This window comes from Lasioglossum baleicum, chromosome 18 (genome assembly GCF_051020765.1).
Source record: "Lasioglossum baleicum chromosome 18, iyLasBale1, whole genome shotgun sequence".
NCBI classification, from domain to species: Eukaryota; Metazoa; Arthropoda; class Insecta; order Hymenoptera; family Halictidae; genus Lasioglossum; species Lasioglossum baleicum.
In genome coordinates, this window is record NC_134946.1 from 7,670,104 (window position 1) to 7,687,424 (window position 17,321).

At 35.0% G+C, this 17,321-nt stretch overlaps 3 protein-coding genes and 1 long non-coding RNA gene across 6 annotated transcripts; 3 read left to right on the forward strand and 1 right to left on the reverse strand.

The window, feature by feature from the left end:
• Positions 1-254: 254 nt before the first annotated feature.
• LOC143217863 (uncharacterized) lies at positions 255-1,635 on the forward strand. Its single transcript, XM_076442533.1, has 4 exons — positions 255-588; positions 757-948; positions 1,043-1,230; positions 1,303-1,635. Exons 1-4 carry the CDS (start codon positions 514-516, stop codon positions 1,475-1,477), a joined length of 630 nt encoding a protein of 209 aa, XP_076298648.1. The 5' UTR covers positions 255-513; the 3' UTR covers positions 1,478-1,635.
• A 113-nt stretch (positions 1,636-1,748) lies between these two features.
• On the reverse strand, positions 1,749-6,473 carry LOC143217857 (uncharacterized). 2 transcript variants are annotated; one of them, XM_076442509.1, is made up of 3 exons: positions 6,113-6,473; positions 5,543-5,888; positions 1,749-5,468 (listed from the first exon to the last, which is right to left on the reverse strand). In XM_076442509.1, exons 2-3 carry the CDS (start codon positions 5,843-5,845, stop codon positions 3,492-3,494), a joined length of 2,280 nt encoding a protein of 759 aa, XP_076298624.1. In that variant the 5' UTR covers positions 5,846-5,888; positions 6,113-6,473; the 3' UTR covers positions 1,749-3,491. The 2 variants fall into 2 exon arrangements, with proteins under 2 accessions (XP_076298624.1, XP_076298623.1); XM_076442508.1 differs by having other exon boundaries at positions 6,034-6,473.
• Positions 6,474-7,076: 603 nt separating this feature from the next.
• Positions 7,077-8,372, forward strand: LOC143217869 (uncharacterized). 2 transcript variants are annotated; one of them, XR_013010925.1, is made up of 3 exons: positions 7,077-7,320; positions 7,432-7,528; positions 8,043-8,372. It is a non-coding gene; the product is annotated as an uncharacterized LOC143217869 (long non-coding RNA). The 2 variants fall into 2 exon arrangements; XR_013010926.1 differs by having other exon boundaries at positions 7,079-7,320; positions 7,464-7,528.
• Positions 8,373-9,252: 880 nt separating this feature from the next.
• On the forward strand, positions 9,253-17,093 carry Garnet (adaptor-related protein complex 3, delta 1 subunit-like garnet). Its single transcript, XM_076442536.1, has 14 exons — positions 9,253-9,775; positions 9,907-10,002; positions 10,080-10,208; positions 10,495-10,905; positions 11,301-11,374; positions 11,600-12,043; positions 12,136-12,363; positions 12,689-12,851; positions 12,914-13,096; positions 13,154-13,535; positions 13,664-13,932; positions 14,000-14,560; positions 14,689-15,111; positions 15,216-17,093. The coding sequence occupies exons 1-14, from the start codon at positions 9,680-9,682 to the stop codon at positions 15,306-15,308; spliced, it is 3,552 nt and encodes a 1,183-aa protein (XP_076298651.1). The 5' UTR covers positions 9,253-9,679; the 3' UTR covers positions 15,309-17,093.
• Positions 17,094-17,321: the final 228 nt, after the last annotated feature.

The following is a 17,321-nucleotide window of genomic DNA, read 5'->3' on the forward strand; positions in this document are numbered from 1 at the left end:
CGCCGCTCCACTATCACCATTACCGCACCCTAAGTCACCGACGAGATCGTCGGTGCCTAAGTCTAAGCAATAAAAGAATGGAAGAATCTTTCCGCGCAGCGCCTCTAGCGGCCATCCATCGTATCAAAAACGTTGGGTTCAATCGGTTCAATCGAAGTGATCGAAGCACTGGTCGTGGTTCACCCTGTTGATACGTTACTGTTTTGGGTGCGCATGCGCGATAAAACCTGGCCAATCATTAGCCGCCAATGAGCCAATGTGTGTATATCAGTATATATGGTCGTCTCCTATATCAGCCTATATCTATGTACCAGCTGAACCAGCTCTTATAAAAACAACTGAAAATCCGAATGTATCACATGTCCAGCTCAAGAAAATATTATTTATTTACGTTTGTAATGAATCTTGTAGTGAAACAACCTCTATAGTTCACATTGTTTTGATGAAAGTTCCTTAGGTTAGTTAGGTTAATTATTTTATATTCACATACAATTAAAACAGAATTGCGGAAAAATGGATTCAGATGACGTCACGTTGCTAGCTCGGGGAATCCGGGATTCCAATAAACTGTCCGACAAAGAGACACAGGTAATTTTGCAATGATCGTCTAGTATCATTATTTAATTGAAAATTAATTCCGTCGTTATACACATTAGGCTACGAATAATTACAAATTCCCATATTAATTGTTTTGTTGTGAAGCATAAGTGAAAGCTTTTGAGTTTGAAAAATGAAAAACTTTTATTATTATTACAGATTTTACGAAACTTAGAAATTCATTTTAGCAAACCAATTTTACCACAGCATCAAATCGAGTCGCGGGCAGGCTCTCGGCCGCCAACGCATGAAGAAATAAAACAATTCAAACAGTATGCTTTCCTTAAAAAAGGCAGCTTCCATCCATTGGAAGACGAAAAAATAAGTGATAACTGGGCAACATTCTGCAAGGTTTGCCAATTGAAACCATTGTTATATATTTATAAAAAATATCAACCATAATTCCTTGATGGTTATTGTAAAGATCTTCCTTATATCTACATAGATACATAACTGGGATTCAGAGAAGTACATGCCATTCCTGCTGTTACGGGTAGACAATAAAACGTTTATTCGTAGTAAAAAACAGAGACGGAAATTTGTCCAGTTTCTAGCGCAAGAGATACCAAATAGAACTTTGTACAGTGTGTATCACAGATTTAGGAACTTGTATGCAGACCGTGTACAAAGAAGGTAAAATGTATAACATTATTTGTAATACAAATTTTACAGTGTTATACATTTATTTTGCTTCCGTAAATTAAGGTTTCTTCCGGATGAAGATAAGATGATTTTAGACCATTTAGAAAACAATGCGAATCTTGACGAGAAGAAGAAGTACTCTGACTTAGCCCAGGTTTTAAAAAGAACACGAGCATCTATTTGGCGGAGATACAAGATACTCAAAAAGAAATCTGTTAAAAACGAACCATTAGAATAGTCAGTAATAAAAGTTTTGTAACTGTATGTATTACGATACAATGGCATCATTAACTTATAAAGATAGATTTACAACAAAATGATTGTAATCAAATTTTGTGATATGTATTTTGATGCTTATGGTTAGTAACTAAAATATACTTACACTCAGCAATCATAGTATAGTAAATATTTATTCTAAAATAAAAGTACCATTTGTATTAAATACAAAACATATTCAAAAGTGAAGAATAAATAATGCATATATTGTCAGTTCAAACAGTTACAATATCAATGATGATTTAATCATGCTTACCAAATGGTAATTACAGTAATCCCGCGATCTAAGCCGATCCTTGTTTCTGTGCTGTGACAGAGATCGTGACGGGATATTATTTTTTTTGTAGAAAACGACAGCGAAGCTCGAGAGGCCTCAGTCGCCGAGAAGTGTACGCATAACATATTCAATAACAAAATTTTTTTTGAAATGCCGAAACAGGTGTTTGATTAATTACATCAAAGAGCATTAAGACTAAGTATGAAGTAAATCCGACAAAATATTCCTCATACAAATGTTGCAACCCCTTTTCACCCCCTTGGGGGTTGAATTTCGAAATATCCTTTCTTATCCCTTGTATAGATCACATAAAAGAAAACTCTCTGCAAAATTTCAGCTTTCTAGGTCCAAGGGTTTAGCCTGGGTGTTGATCAGTGAGTGAGTGAATGAGTCAGGACTGCATTTTTATATATAGAGATTTGGTATCACTTTCATTAGAAAAATACCACGTTTATGTTGGTCAAAGTCCCATAAAAAATAATGAAAAATAAAGAGGTTTTGTAATTGGATTAGTAGTGGTTCACACAGATATAAATACCCGACCGAGGCAGCTCGAGCTTCTTGGCCCCTCACGGAGTATGTCCCCTATCAGGAAGCTCTGCGTCGCGTTTAGATCACAGGTTTCTGTATTATTATTGTAAGAGTCTTAAGCTTTTTATTTAGCATTCGTACATTTATATAAATAAGAATCAGTCTCTGTTTTTCTCTATAAAAGTATCAATTAATGTGTACAGTTTGTTCTTAAATTTCATGTTTTATGTGAAAAACTTCTTACGTTAATAAAGCTTTTATCTAAAATTGTGATTTCACTTGTAAATCAAATCATAATAATATGTCCTAAAAACTGATATTTAAGATTACTTTTAATCATCTACATTACAAATTTTTTAATTCAAATTCTCTAATCACGTGTCTAAACTAGTGCTTTAAATTACTTTCTATGTATTTTGATTTTGAAAATTTTAATTACAGTTAATAGGTCTTATTATTTATTTTCGTTCTGAAACAAGATATTAAATAAATATAATAGAAATACATAATATGGAGGACAATTATGTTTAAAATATTAAAACCGTATGATGCTATATTAATGCGTACAAATACATATATAGGTCCTTATGTAAATTACAACTTAGAGTATAATACTACCAATACCTGCAACTATTACATTGTAAATTCGTCGATCAGTAACAAATGAAAAGGTAGAAAAAAGCTAATGTATGATTTTCTATCTTAGCGTAATAATATACAAAAATATACATAGCTATATGTGTCCAAGTTCAGCGTACACAAATTTTATACATACATAATATTCAAGTTAGAAAACCATTATCGCTAATTAGCTTTGTAAAATATAATAAATGTTACATGCACAGACAAATTTTGTCGTAATAAAGCACTAGTCTGGATAGGTAGATTAATTATGCACGAGTATTTAAATAATTTCTCTGTAAAAAAAGGAGCTGCTTGTATATTTACAAAAGTGCACGATATCTACAATAATGCTATAATCATATATTACGAGAATTATAGTACTTTCTACATAGATGTATGTATGTATATAAATATACAGGGTGTCTCAACTACCTCGAACACCTCAAATATCTTGCTTATTAATAATAGAAAAAAATTTCAGAGGAAAACATGATTAGAGGGCAAACGTATTGGGACGTTAATTTCGATAAAATGAATCGCTTCCTTAAAACATTTGTCCTATCACAGCAAGTGAGCGTACTGCAGATTGTACATTATTCACGTGAATATGGTGTGCAACATTATGTCTATGGTCTTCAACAACCATTTGCAAGGGATCCTCAGCATACTGAACTCTGCAACGCTTTTGATGAGCGAACAGGCTTCCGCTGTGACTGTATGCAGCTCCACAAGTTTTACAAACATATGGTTTCTCACCAGAGTGCGTATAAGTATGTTCTTTTAGAGTGCTAAGTCTTTTGAATGCTTTGCCACAGGTTTTACATAGATAATTTGCTTCACCAGTGTGCCTAGTCAGGTGTCGCCTAAAGGCTGAACTGACAGCAAATGCTGCACTACAGACATGGCAGACAAACGGCTTGTCACCTGTGTGAATCCTGATGTGGTTTGCTAAACTGGTTGTGGTAGTAAAACCACTGTTGCATGTTTTACACACATGCGGCTTCACACCAGTATGAGTTCTCATATGGTAGGTGAGGGAAGAGTTACTCGGATACACTTTACTACAAATATGACACAGGTATTCTCTTGGAACTTTTTCTTTCGGCTTATGTGTCCTTTGATGGAGGACGAGGCGAGCTTGACTAGCACAAACTTTCCTACAGATTTCACACGTAACTGGCTCGGGTTTAGGTTTATGCATTGCTACATGACGCCGGAGACCCTTCTTTGTTGCCATGATTTTATCACAATGTTGGCATTTGTATTCCCCAGACCCATCCTCGTCGCTCTCTTCTTTTTTAACATTTTCACTCTCTTGTAAATTATTGGTCTGCGTAGTACTAGGAAAGGAGTCATCGTCAGAGTCAAAAAATTTATTGTTATCCACTAAATTGTCTAATAACCCATGACCATGCTTCTCAGCATGCTTTTTTAACGTGTCTGGCCTGAAGAACCATTTCTTGCATACAGTGCAGGAATATTTTTTGTCTCCATGCACTAGAGCATGTCTTTTCAGATTTTTCAGGGTAGAACAATACTGACTACAAATATCACATTTGTACAATTCAGGTGCATTCTCAAATTCAACAAAATCAACTTCGTTTACAGTGCCAGTCTCATCATCTGTATCGTCTTCTATCTTCATTTCCTTCTTTGGTTCTTTGTTGTCTTTTTGTTCATCCGTGTTGATTTCTTTGATCATATTGTTCAACTTTTCTGTATGGGATTTTAGGTGACGGGCGAAGCTTTGGGGCTTAGAGAAACACGCATGGCATAATTTACAGGCAAGAGGTTTCGACGCATGTATCTTTTTATGGGTCTCCATATTCTCCTGCTTATAGAACATTTTCAAACAGATATCACATTTGAATTTCTTTTCGTGGACGAGAGAATGTTTTTTCAAGCCCTTCTGCGTGCTATAGTATTTGGAGCACACTTTGCATTTGAACTTTGTCTCCCCAGCATCATGACCGTCGCTGTTTGGATCGTAATAACTATCATCTATTTCATCTTCACTGTAAGTTTTATTAGACACTGATTTTAATTTTCTAGTAGATGTACGCTTTTGTGGAACTTTCTCTTCTTCTGTAACATTTTCATTCAGTGTGCTTTCCTCAAGAAATTCATCGTCCTGTTTTTTCAGAGATTCTTGCACATTTGAATCGTCGATAGCTTGATTTTCATCTGGTTTGGACTGAATATCTATGGTTTCTGGAAGGTCATTACCGTCTTCTTGACTAAGAGAAGTCTCTAAATTGTTCTCCGAGATACAGGCTTCCTTTTCAATCTCCTTGGAACCTTCAAAACCAATCGAGCATATAAACAGCTTGTCGCTTGGTATATCGATCTGACCAGTGCTCAAATCAGACTCATCTCTCGAATATGAGTTACTATGTATGTACTCCTGAGAATTGGCAGCAGCTGCCTGCATTTCTTCTTTTACATAGTAGTCGTCTTGACTAACTTCCTGTTCCTTTGATAACATTGGCTCTATCTCCAAGTCTGTCTGAGTGCATGTGTCCTAAAATATTTTTTAAAATATATGTGTACCACTGTATTATATACAAAATCTATTTTAGAACATATTGAAGTTACCACAATAGTAGACTTTGCTGGCTTATTATAATACATTCGCAACTTAGCATCCGAATGCTGGCACTGTTGCCTGAACTCGTGAGCAACGCTCGCTTTGTAAATACAGATATCACAAATTAACGAGGGTAGACCATCTTGTTCATGGATCTCGATCGACCCACATATCTGTATCTTTTGAGGAAGACATGAGAAGTCATTCATGTCCTGATCCATAGTAAAAATAGGGGACAGATTGGTACCCTCTGCAAGGCAGATTCTGCATATCCTATCCATGTTAATCGGTAAACTGAAATATTCTGTCATCGCTTGCTGTTAGTACCGAAGTGATCTATCTGCTTTGGGCTTCCTAAAAATCAACGTAAAATAAGTAATAAAACAGAAAGAACACTTTACGAAGCAAAATGCAGTTTTGCGACGAAGTGTGCTGTCGATCGCAACATATATATATATATATTCAACGCAAAGTGAAGCTGTATATACAAGATACAAACATTTTATTTTAAATTGCTCGATTTTTTGGGTAACCAAAAAAAAAACGAGATTAATGTGCAAAAATGGGAGGTTCTCAACCTTCGGATCCCTTGAACACTAGGAAAACATGCCACGACGTTGAGACGATCTTCCAGCAGTGATGCCCAGACGAATTAAAGCGGAACTTCGGTGAAAAAGCTCGCGTGCCGCGATTTTTACGACGCACAGTCCCCGTGAAGCTCTTACCGCACAACAAAGAGCTACGTTACACGTCTCATTGTTGATCGCAAACGTTTTCTTCCGGCCGCACCGTTCCGCAAGAGAAGTTTAACACTTTTCTACCCTTTTGTTTAAATGGCTTCGCTACATATCTGCTCGAGCCAGCTAGAAAAGTTGAGAGCAATCTGAAGGGAAACTAGGCATACAGAGAGCTTGCGAAACGGAGTATTGGATGGGTCAATACAAAGAAAAATCGAGTATACATGAGTATTCACTTTAATTCAATGTCTTCTCGTTAAATTCGCCCGGACTGGGATACATGGCAAGATGTTCGGGAGCAGAGTCTGCTATTTTGAAGTACGTCGCCACTCTCATTGGTTGACTTTAGCACGTTGTTGTGTAGCGATTGGTCGAGTCTAGGCGACGAATTATGGCTGGGCAAAGTGTATACGTTCTAACTCCAAGACGATTCTTTGACCAATAACGACAACGCGTGCGACGGTAGGCGATCGCTATTGGCCGAAGAATTGTTTGAAGAGTTAGGCGTGGACCGTTCTTATTTTATGCAAAATAAAAATTATCTGCAACGATTGCAGGAAATAGAAACTAAATTGATTGCTATTTGACATCTTCAATTCTTAAAATTTTCCTACAATTTTAAATTTCATCTATATAATTATAAGCGATAGTATTGACATTTTTGTGAATACCTAGTACATAACTAGAATAGAAAATAATTATAACAATATCTAATAAAATGTATTTGAATTTCCAATTATCCATATATCGAAAGAGATATATTTATTAAAATGTTTAGGGGTAGTTTTCATGAAAAAGTAATTAGGTCGCTTTAGTGATGGGCACTATCGACTAAATTCAACTATCGACTAGTTACTATTTAGTCGCTACATACTATCGACTATTTAGTCGATAGTTTTTAGTGGTTTTCAGTCGACTGAATTGCTTTACTAGTTATGTTCTCCATGTTCGATGAAGTTGATGAAACTCAGCTTTATTATTGAAATATTTAATGTTATTATATATTTTACATTTGTCGTAGTAGAGATTAGTAATAAAATTAAATTAAGGTAAAAATTCCAAAATTATAATTAACCTAACCTTAAATTATTATGGTCTATACTATTGAAATTCATCCAAATTTACTAAATGTTAACATTTAAAAACATTAATTGGTCTAGGTTTTTTGCTGAAAGTCGGTTCCTTCTTTCAGACATAATCTGTCCAGCCTTTGAAAATATTCTTTCTGATGGGACAGAAGTTGCTGGGAATACAGAGGTATTTACATATTTTTCTGCTATTTTGAAAAGCTGTGGCATTGTGTAATTGTGTTTATTCCAAAATGCGACTTCACAGCTCTTAATATTTGCGTACAGTAAATCTATATACATATTGACGAATTATGGTTGTTGCATATTCTATAGGTGTGGATTAGTTTGTCAACTGCGATACTTTTGTTACAAGAAGATTCTAAAATTCATTGTTTTCTTCAGATGATTCTTGATTTTCTGCTGCAGCTCTATTTGTATTAGTTTCATGACTATTGCGTGTTATGCACAAGGAACTTATTTCATCTCTAACATATTCTGCGCTGTCTGTGCAATCCTATCGACTTCAAATACAGCTGTTTTGAATCTTGGACCTAATAGTGTGGCTATTAGAGTAGTATTATTTTGTTCAATGTAGTCAAATCTTATCTCAATATTATTTAAAATGTTATTTTGTAAATGTAGTCCTGCTATGGTTTTTGGTATAATGATGTTTATGGCATTTTGAATTCCTCTTATTACAGGAATAATTTTGGATGCTGTGGGATATTTTTCTGCTGATAATTCAACTGTAACATACTCTAGTGGTTTCAACAACGGTATACCTCCCTGTGTTCAGCTATAAGTGATATGGGACTTGTGGCTAATGAAACTGTGACAGCAGACAAAGGCACTTTTATTTCAAATAGTCTTTCCAGCGTCATGAAAGAAATGTTTAATTTTAAGTTAATGTATAATTTTCTCTATAGCGATGCTATGTTGCTGCAATTGTTTTTTTATTTTTATTTGATTTAATTTTATGTATGCATATTGGGTTTTACCTGTATAATAAATAAATAAATAAATAAATAATCCTTTTGGTGTTATCGATATTACATAATATTATAGGATAGGATAAATATAATAATAATATATCAATTTTGTACTAAATGTAATAAATATTTTATTAACATAAATGAAATGCATAAATCATTCATATTTTCGGAGAATATTTGTAATAATTAATATTTAGTAGTAGAACAATTGAATTCCGTCCCTCGTGTCAATCTGACACTTTTCTCGAAATATCGAATTGTTTGTAAGAAACACGTAACCGAAAAACTTAAGATGTAAATTTTAACTCATCAATTTGACTAAAAAAACATCGAAAAATAATTAATCACCTGCTTGTTATTTTATCGTTTTTTTTACTACTGTGTCAATTTGACACCGAGGGACGGATTCAGTTCATGAAATGAGGGTTATGAATTAATTAATTTGATAGGGCTAATGAAATAGATAGTAGGATAGTAAAGAGATAGTAAATGTCATGATTGAATCTGATCGATTCAGTTGATATATAGCTCTACCCGCTCCATAAATTAGTCGATAATTCAGTCAGAGAGGTAACCTCTGATTTAGTATAGCATTCGACTGAAAATAGTAACCCCTACCACTGCGAAATTCAGTCGTTCAGTAAAACAGTCGACTGAAAATAGTAACCCCACCACTGCGAAATTCAGTCGTTTCACTAAAACTAGTCGACTGAAAATAGTAACCCCCACCACTGCGAAATTCAGTCGTTCTACTAAAACTAGTCGACTGAAAATAGTAACCCCCACCACTGCGAAATTCAGTCGATAGTTTAGTAAAACTAGTCGACTGAAAATAGTAACAGCTACTATCGACTAAATCGATAGTTTTTAGTCGATTGCGCCCATCACTAGGTCGCTTTGTATAAATGGTACCAAGCAGCCAATCAGAACACGCAGGTTAGAACTAGCGAGTCTGCGTGCGATTCAGTGCGATTTTACAAAACTTGGGAATTTCGCAGCCACAGAATTGCACAGAATTGCACAGAATCACACAGAACCACAGAACCACAGAACCACAGAACCACAGAACCTGGAACCACCACAGAATTTTGTGTAACGAAATGTTGAGTGTGTGGTTTGTCTATTTGTGACAATTCTTAGGCTCGAACACCGAGAGACTTTCTTATCCGCCGATCTGTCAAAAAATATAAATGTTCAACCGTGAGTGAGGTTTGGGGTCTCTAACATACGGTAATGTTATCAAACTGAGTTATCCGATTAAGTCGGAACACTGCATAGGTGGATGTAGAAGAAAGAAGCCTTTCAAACGGTCTTAAAAATATACCATTTATTTTTTAAATGCCATTATGGCTCTCCGCAAAGTCAAAGGAAATTTCGAGCGCATGTTTGACAAAAATCTAACTGACCTAGTGCGTGGAATTAGGAACAATAAGGAGAATGAGGTAAACTTGTACTCACACGTTGCAAGTTCGTTTATTGTCTTAATTACAATTCATAACCTCACTCATCTCTAGCATGGTAGCTAAAATTATTTTCCATTCATTAATAAGTACTTTAATTTCCAATACTATAGGCAAAATACATTGCACAATGCATCGAAGAAATCAAACAAGAGCTACGACAGGACAATGTTGCGGTCAAAGCGAATGCTGTGGCGAAGCTAACATATGTAAGTCGAATATATGCATATTCGGTGCGTGATTATACATTTTATGTTATTAATGAAACTTGTTTATATTCGTTTAGCTTCAAATGTTGGGATATGACATCAGCTGGGCTGGTTTTAATATAATCGAGGTGATGTCCTCTGCAAAATTTACTTATAAACGTATTGGTTACTTGGCTGCAAGTCAGAGTTTCCATGCAGACACTGAAGTATGATATCGATTAAAATTGAAATGAATTTATGTTTGAAAGAAATCTGACGTAAATCTTTTGACAGACTCAGATATTAAGCAATGCATGTATATGTTGTAGCATTAAGGCTGTCGCTCGCTTTACAGTACTACACACTCTTGTACTGTTTATGTGCGGTGCTATTAAGCGAGCGACAACCTTTATAATGAACATCTCAAAATCTAATGTTGCACGAACATTCGTCAGGTTTCTAAAGATGTTAAATTAATTGAACTACTTTTAAATGTAAAATTGATTATTACAGCTTTTGATGTTAACCACCAATATGATCCGCAAAGACTTAAACAGCCAAAACCAGTATGATGCAGGCTTGGCATTGAGCGGTCTCTCATGCTTTATTAGCTCGGACCTTGCACGCGATTTAGTTAACGACATAATGACACTATTAACATCCACCAAACCGTACTTGCGCAAGAAAGCTGTGCTGATGATGTACAAAGTTTTCCTGCGGTTTCCAGAGGCCTTGAGGCCTGCATTTCCAAGATTAAAAGAGAAGTTGGAGGACCCTGATAGCGGTGTGCAAAGTGCAGCAGTGAACGTAGTCTGTGAACTAGCAAGGAAAAACCCAAAGAACTATTTAAGCCTTGCTCCTGTTTTCTTCAAACTCATGACAACGTCTACTAACAATTGGATGTTGATTAAGATTATTAAACTGGTAAGGGAATGTATTATTTATTAAATTAGTGAAAGTACGGTGAAAAAGATTGATGAAAATGTAAGCTCATTGTTATGATATTGGTTAACATGAGCTGAGTAATATTGGTCTTGTTTCACATGCTCAGTTCTCCACTATAACACTGATTGAGCCAAAAATGGGTCGGCGACTCACTCAACCTCTAATTGACCTGATTTCAAGGTTCTCGTACTAGTCGATTATTTTTTCTAATATATTGAAGTCATAGATGTTAGTCGTGTAGAGTGCGTTAGTAGCATATGTCTTCGTAAGCTATATTTACTTTATATGTTGTGGAAATTCTTTATAGATATACATATATACATATACATATATTGAGTCTTGTTATATTTATTAGATTACAATTATATTTACAGTTTGGTGCATTGACACCTCTAGAACCTAGGCTTGGCAAAAAGTTAATAGAACCCCTTACGAATTTGATACACAGGTATTTAATCATGTATTTTTATTAACATACTGCACTCGTAGATTTGATTAACGCTTCTAAAGTAGCTTCAATTTCACTCCTATGCATAGAGAAATTTACTTTTTGATTTCTCATGTTCATGTTTTCGTTGCTATAATTAAATGAACACGAATGCATTAGTTAAATTTTTTACGTAATTATTAAGCAAATTAATTAATATTAATATGTTGTGTTACTGGTTTTTAGTACGTCAGCAATGTCCCTGTTGTACGAATGCATCAATACAGTGATAGCTGTATTAATTTCCATTTCATCCGGCATGCCGAATCATTCTGACTCGATACTGTTATGCGTCCAAAAGCTGAGGATATTGATAGAAGATTCTGATCAGAATCTAAAATACCTGGGACTGCTGGCCATGTCGAAAATTTTAAAGACTCATCCGAAAAGCGTGCAGGCCCATAAGGACCTCATAATGCAATGCTTGGACGACAAAGATGAAAGTATAAGACTGCGTGCCTTGGATTTATTATATGGTATGGTTTCAAAGAAGAACCTAATGGAGATAGTTAGGAAATTAATGGTGCACATGGATAAAGCTGAGGGCACGGCTTACCGCGACGAGTTACTCTCGAAGATTATCCAGATTTGTTCTCAGAATAATTATCAATTTGTTACTTACTTCGAATGGTAAAACAATGACATATGACATACATATTGTATATAACGACGTACGAATAACAATGTACAGCTTAGTGTTTAACTGTACTTGGAATTTCCAGGTACATATCCGTACTGGTCGAGCTCACTAGAATGGAAGGAACAAAGCATGGACCACTAGTAGCAACTCAACTGCTTGACGTAGCAATTCGTGTACAAGCCATACGGAAATATGCAGTTCAACAATGTGCCTTATTGCTGGAGAACTCTTATCTTCTGACAGGACAACCCAGAGCGACAATGTCTGAGGTTTTGTATGCAGCCGCATGGATCTGCGGAGAATTTTCTAGGTATAGTCACACACCGTTCGCATATATCTGTGGTCGCCAGGAGAAACGCTGCATGTCATAATTTCAAACAATTTCAGTTTACGCGTTAATTGAACTTTATAGTATAGGATTTACGTATATACCAGAGAAAAAGTTATGATAATAAATTCGGAAGGCTCCGAAAAATAATGCGATTTAACCGATGTCCTATGTCAAAGCGTGAGCGATGAAAACTTTGAACGGCAATATCTCGATACTGAAAGTATGTGACATGTGGCGTTCTTCCCGACAACCACAGATATATATCATCAATATCATAATTAATAATACGTTATTATATTAACAGCGAACTAGAGGATCCTTTAGCAACGTTACAATCAATGTTACGATCACAGGCTTCGAGTTTGCCAGGACATATCCAAGCTGTTTACGTCCATAACATTCTGAAACTTGCCACAGCCACCTTGTCTAGAGCTGAAAAGGAAGAAGATACCGAGACGATGGCTCAGGTATGGCGATATTTTACAGTAACTGTTTGTATTAAGAATAATACTAATTTTCTGTTTTATAGATTTACGAACTGAAAGATAAAATAGCAGCTTTTGTGTGCAGCGGGGACTTAGAAGTGCAGGAAAGATCTAGTTCTGCAATGGTGCTGCTTGAATGCTTGAAAGAGAGTCCTGGCTTGGCAAAGGAGCTGATGGATGCTTTTGAAGGAGAGCTTAACCCTGTTGCTCCCAAAGCGCAAAGAAAGGTATCTATTAATTAACGGGACCCAGTATTCGAATAGAAATAAGCTTGCGCTTTGTAGGTTCCAATTCCTGAGGACCTAGACCTGGATTCATGGATCAATGATCCTCCATCAGAGAGTTCCGACTCGGAAGATTTGGATATGAATGATATTTTCATTAAGACAGAGAAAACTAGTGATTCCTACTCCAGACGAGAGTTTAACGAACCTACGGCAGAGGAGCTTCAAAAACGCAGAGAGGCTAGGAAATTGGAGCAACAAAATAATCCGCACTATCTGAAAGGGTCATTCAAGAACTCTACATCGTACCATAATTCATCAAGCATTTATGAGGAGTTTGATAACATTCCTGTTGCGGAGTTGGATATTCCAGTGGCTCTAAAAGTTAACCATCACAAGAGGTACAAAGTGCATGGCAAGAAAAAGAAGAAATCTAAGAAAAGTATGTACCATACCGAAATAGTATTTGGACACTCTTAAAACGATTGAATTTTGTTTGAGAAGCTAGAACAATTATTTTAACAATTATTTTAGAATTACGATTTCGTATTAATTATGAATGTTCAATAGATAAAAAATCAGCTTCAGAGGATGAGCAAGATGATTATCCTGTCCAAGTAGTGAAGACCGGTATGGGTGAGTTACCGCCAGGCGCAGAGGTCAGCGACAGCGATGATTATGACCTAGTGGACGCGAATGATCCGCACAGAGCTTTAAATATCGATCTAGATATGCCTTTGAGGGAAGACGAAAGGTTACCAGTGCTAGAACATAGGATTATCGAAAATAATATGAAACAAGAAGGAGATGTTGATATTAAAGAAAAGAAAAAAGAAAAAGTAAATGTCTATTCTCTTTTGCTTATGTTAAGATAATGAAATGACAGTTTATAAAATGTTATAAATCGTTTACAAAAAGTCGAAAAAAAGGGTCAAAGAGGTGAAAGAGATCAAAGTGAAGGAACGGTTGATGATGACCGATATGTGGCTGGAAAACGACGTTTCCTCCGAAAAAATTCCGTCTCCGGTCATCAACGAGTACACAGAGGTGTTTGGTGAAAAGGATGCAGACCAGAAAAACACTAAGCGTAAAAAATCAAAAAGCCAGGAGAAGCATAAAAAGTCTGAAGACAGCTCGAAGCATCGAAAGTCAAAGAAGACCAAAAGTAAAAAGGAGAAGAAATTGTCAGGCTACGATGACACAACTGGAATCTCAACACCATCGAAAGAAATCTTGCCAGATCTGAGGTTTAGCAACGAAGAAAATACCGCTCTGGTGCAACCATTGACTTTGTACGAATCATTAGCTAAAGATGAAGCGCTCACTATGATGTACGATGTAAAGCAGATACCTCACGAGACAACTAAATTAGTTGCTTCGATACTTATTACAAATAATTCTCCGAAAGTTGTGAAGGATTTAGTCTTTAATGTTCCAGACACTTCTTCGCTGAAAGTAATTAGAAATGTAAGTTGGATATGATACATAATTTTGTATTTATTAGGAATATACGAGAACCCGCCCCGATCCGACATTTTCAGGTTCTCGTACACTTCTAGTATTTATGTATTGGACGTATATTCTTTTTTTCTTAGAACAAAGACAAATTTGGCATTTTTGTGCCATTTGAACTGCCTCCCCAAGCCAGCGAAGAGACAGAGTTCACTATTTCAATCAAGGATGTAACTTTTGCTCAGAACTTAAGTGGCACGCTTACGTATGTGTTCGAAAGCGAAGCAAATGTCTGTCATACAATTGATTTCGTTATGCACTTAATGTGTAGCAAGTTCATGGTTGGACACCTATCGCATAGAGATATATTGACCGAATTACTCAAGAGCGACCAGCTCAAGCACCAAATTAAAACGCAAGTTAGTCTCTTTCAAGACTTTGGTATGATTCTAAGTTTAATTCGTAGTAGGTGTAACCTGACTCTTGTGGAGCAAATTGAAAACACTGCGTCCCTTTATGGGCATTCTCTGAAAGGACATCATGTGTGCCTTTTATTAAAATATAATGTGAGTATACATATGTTACGTTATGTTACGAGACTCACCCTGTGTAATTGAGCTGTAAAATATGTGAATTTACTTATAAAATGATATGTATTTATTTATTGCAGAAATCATCAGGCAATTTGGTAATCGAAGGTAAAGGCGACAATAATCAGTTACTGTCCGGGATCACGGAAGAGATTCTGAGGGTTCTAACATAATGTCTGACTCGTGCAATGAAGCGTTTGTATTCTACAATTCCTATCACTGCAGTCATGTTCATTCTATTACTCAACTAGTAAGGAGAACACATCTGACAGTACATTTAAAGGCTATAGAAAATTTGTTTGCGAACTTATTAAATATTTTCAGAGAGGACACTTATCTAAGCTCTACGTCTAATTTATATGATAACTGATATACATTTGAATGTACACATTTATGTGTATATGTATAAAATACGACACTCGATGCGTGGAATACGTTTACTATTTAGGAATTGAAGACATCAGAATGAAAGTAGTTCGTTTCGTTCGTGCACGCTTTCGGTTTACAATATGCAATAATAAGGTAGTAGAAAGTTGAATATTTTTTTAATTCTCTTGACCGCGTTTTACATAAGAATCTCTTTTATGTAATTAATTCTCTGTAAATATCGTCTCAGAATTTTCAAAGTACTTTCAATTCGGTCTTCAGCATTGATTGAATCAGGTTTTTATATAAATGTAAGATGTGTATAGTAATTAAAATATTCGATTATCTTGGCAAAGCGGAGACAAAGCACACATGCACGTGAATATTATTTTTAAGAGTATTCTTGTAAAATATTGTAATGGAAAAATTACAAACGCTGTCTATACATATATATATATATATATATATATATATATATATATATATATATATATATATATATTGCATACAAGATATTTGAGCAAATTGGGATCATATCTGTTTTTTATCGCATGACAAAATATCTCTGAACAAAATTATATTGTTTCAAGTAGCACATGTATTGGTGAAAGGAATTTTCTGTCGAAATCATTTATTTACAAGATTTGCTACTATTTGTGTTCCTTGAAGGCTGGTGTAACTTTGTCCTGAGAAGTTTTTTCATTCAATCGTAAATAAAACAGACATGATCTCATTTAGTTGAGGCACCCCTTGTATTAATAGTTATATATATAATATATATAAATAAATTATAACCCGACTACTTTATACACTGATATCTTCAATTTTATGTTACTAGGAGATTGCTATTATAATTATATATTGTTGAATTCCTTCTTATATTGTAAGATACACTGTGAAATGCGTGAATGTATGTACATCGATGTTTCTCAGCGGAGTGTATACTTCCGGCATGTGTAATGAGTTCAATAATTTAATAAGCATAAGAATTAAGCATATAAATACGCAGAACCGTAATACACGAAACACCAAATGTAAATAGCTGACACTTGTATCCTATACTGATAAACTATATTTTCATTTTAAATATCTTTCAAATATGGATTTTATTTACATAAAAAAGCATCTTTCGTTAGCAGAATTTCTCCTCGTGTAAAACATCGAATTTTTCTCTTCTTTTTCATTGTTATAATATTTGGAAAAGATGCTTTCTGCTTTCTCTTATACTTGTTGTGCCAAAAGCAATTAATTATGTAATCGGTAACGAATTTCGGTTTCCAAGCGCAACATAGATAATATATGTATAATGTTAATCCTTTATTTTACACTTGCATTTACACATATTACTAAACATATTATCAGTTCATGGAAACACAAAAATGTTTCACATTGTTTGTAGTTTATGTATAATAATGTTTACGATATTCGTTTCTACGAATAATAATAATAATAATAATAATCTGTTACATTTATTCACAGAAAATTTTCTTACTCTTTGTACTTGCTATATGAAAAGAAAGAGAATAGAATTATCCGTTGAAAATATATTTTATGTAACAAATTCTTTTTTTTACTTTTATTGAGAAAGCTATAAATCTGATGTATAATTTTTAATATTACATTGCGTTCCATCTAAAAAATAATTGGCATATACAGGGTGTTTCGTAACTGGTGATACAAGCGAAAAGAGGGTGATACTACATGAAAACATAAGTCGAAAATATAGAATAAAATTTTTTTATGTGAGGCTTTGTTTTCGAGAAAATCGACTTTGAATTTTCGCCGGGTACGCGCGCACTTGATCACGTCTCGTTATAACA

Bases quoted from the DNA above. Each gene is read 5' to 3' on its own strand.
- LOC143217863 (XM_076442533.1), top strand. From the start codon at position 514: ATGGATTCAGATGACGTCACGTTGCTAGCTCGGGGAATCCGGGATTCC. The intron at 589-756 runs GTAATTTTGCAA...TTATTATTACAG, and splicing joins TGTCCGACAAAGAGACACAG to ATTTTACGAAACTTAGAAAT. The intron at 949-1,042 runs GTTTGCCAATTG...ATATCTACATAG, and splicing joins ACTGGGCAACATTCTGCAAG to ATACATAACTGGGATTCAGA.
- LOC143217857 (XM_076442509.1), bottom strand. From the start codon at position 5,845: ATGACAGAATATTTCAGTTTACCGATTAACATGGATAGGATATGCAGA. The intron at 5,469-5,542 runs GTAACTTCAATA...AAAATATTTTAG, and splicing joins CAGCAAAGTCTACTATTGTG to GACACATGCACTCAGACAGA.
- Garnet (XM_076442536.1), top strand. From the start codon at position 9,680: ATGGCTCTCCGCAAAGTCAAAGGAAATTTCGAGCGCATGTTTGACAAA. The intron at 11,375-11,599 runs GTATTTAATCAT...ACTGGTTTTTAG, and splicing joins CTTACGAATTTGATACACAG to TACGTCAGCAATGTCCCTGT. The intron at 15,112-15,215 runs GTGAGTATACAT...TATTTATTGCAG, and splicing joins GCCTTTTATTAAAATATAAT to AAATCATCAGGCAATTTGGT.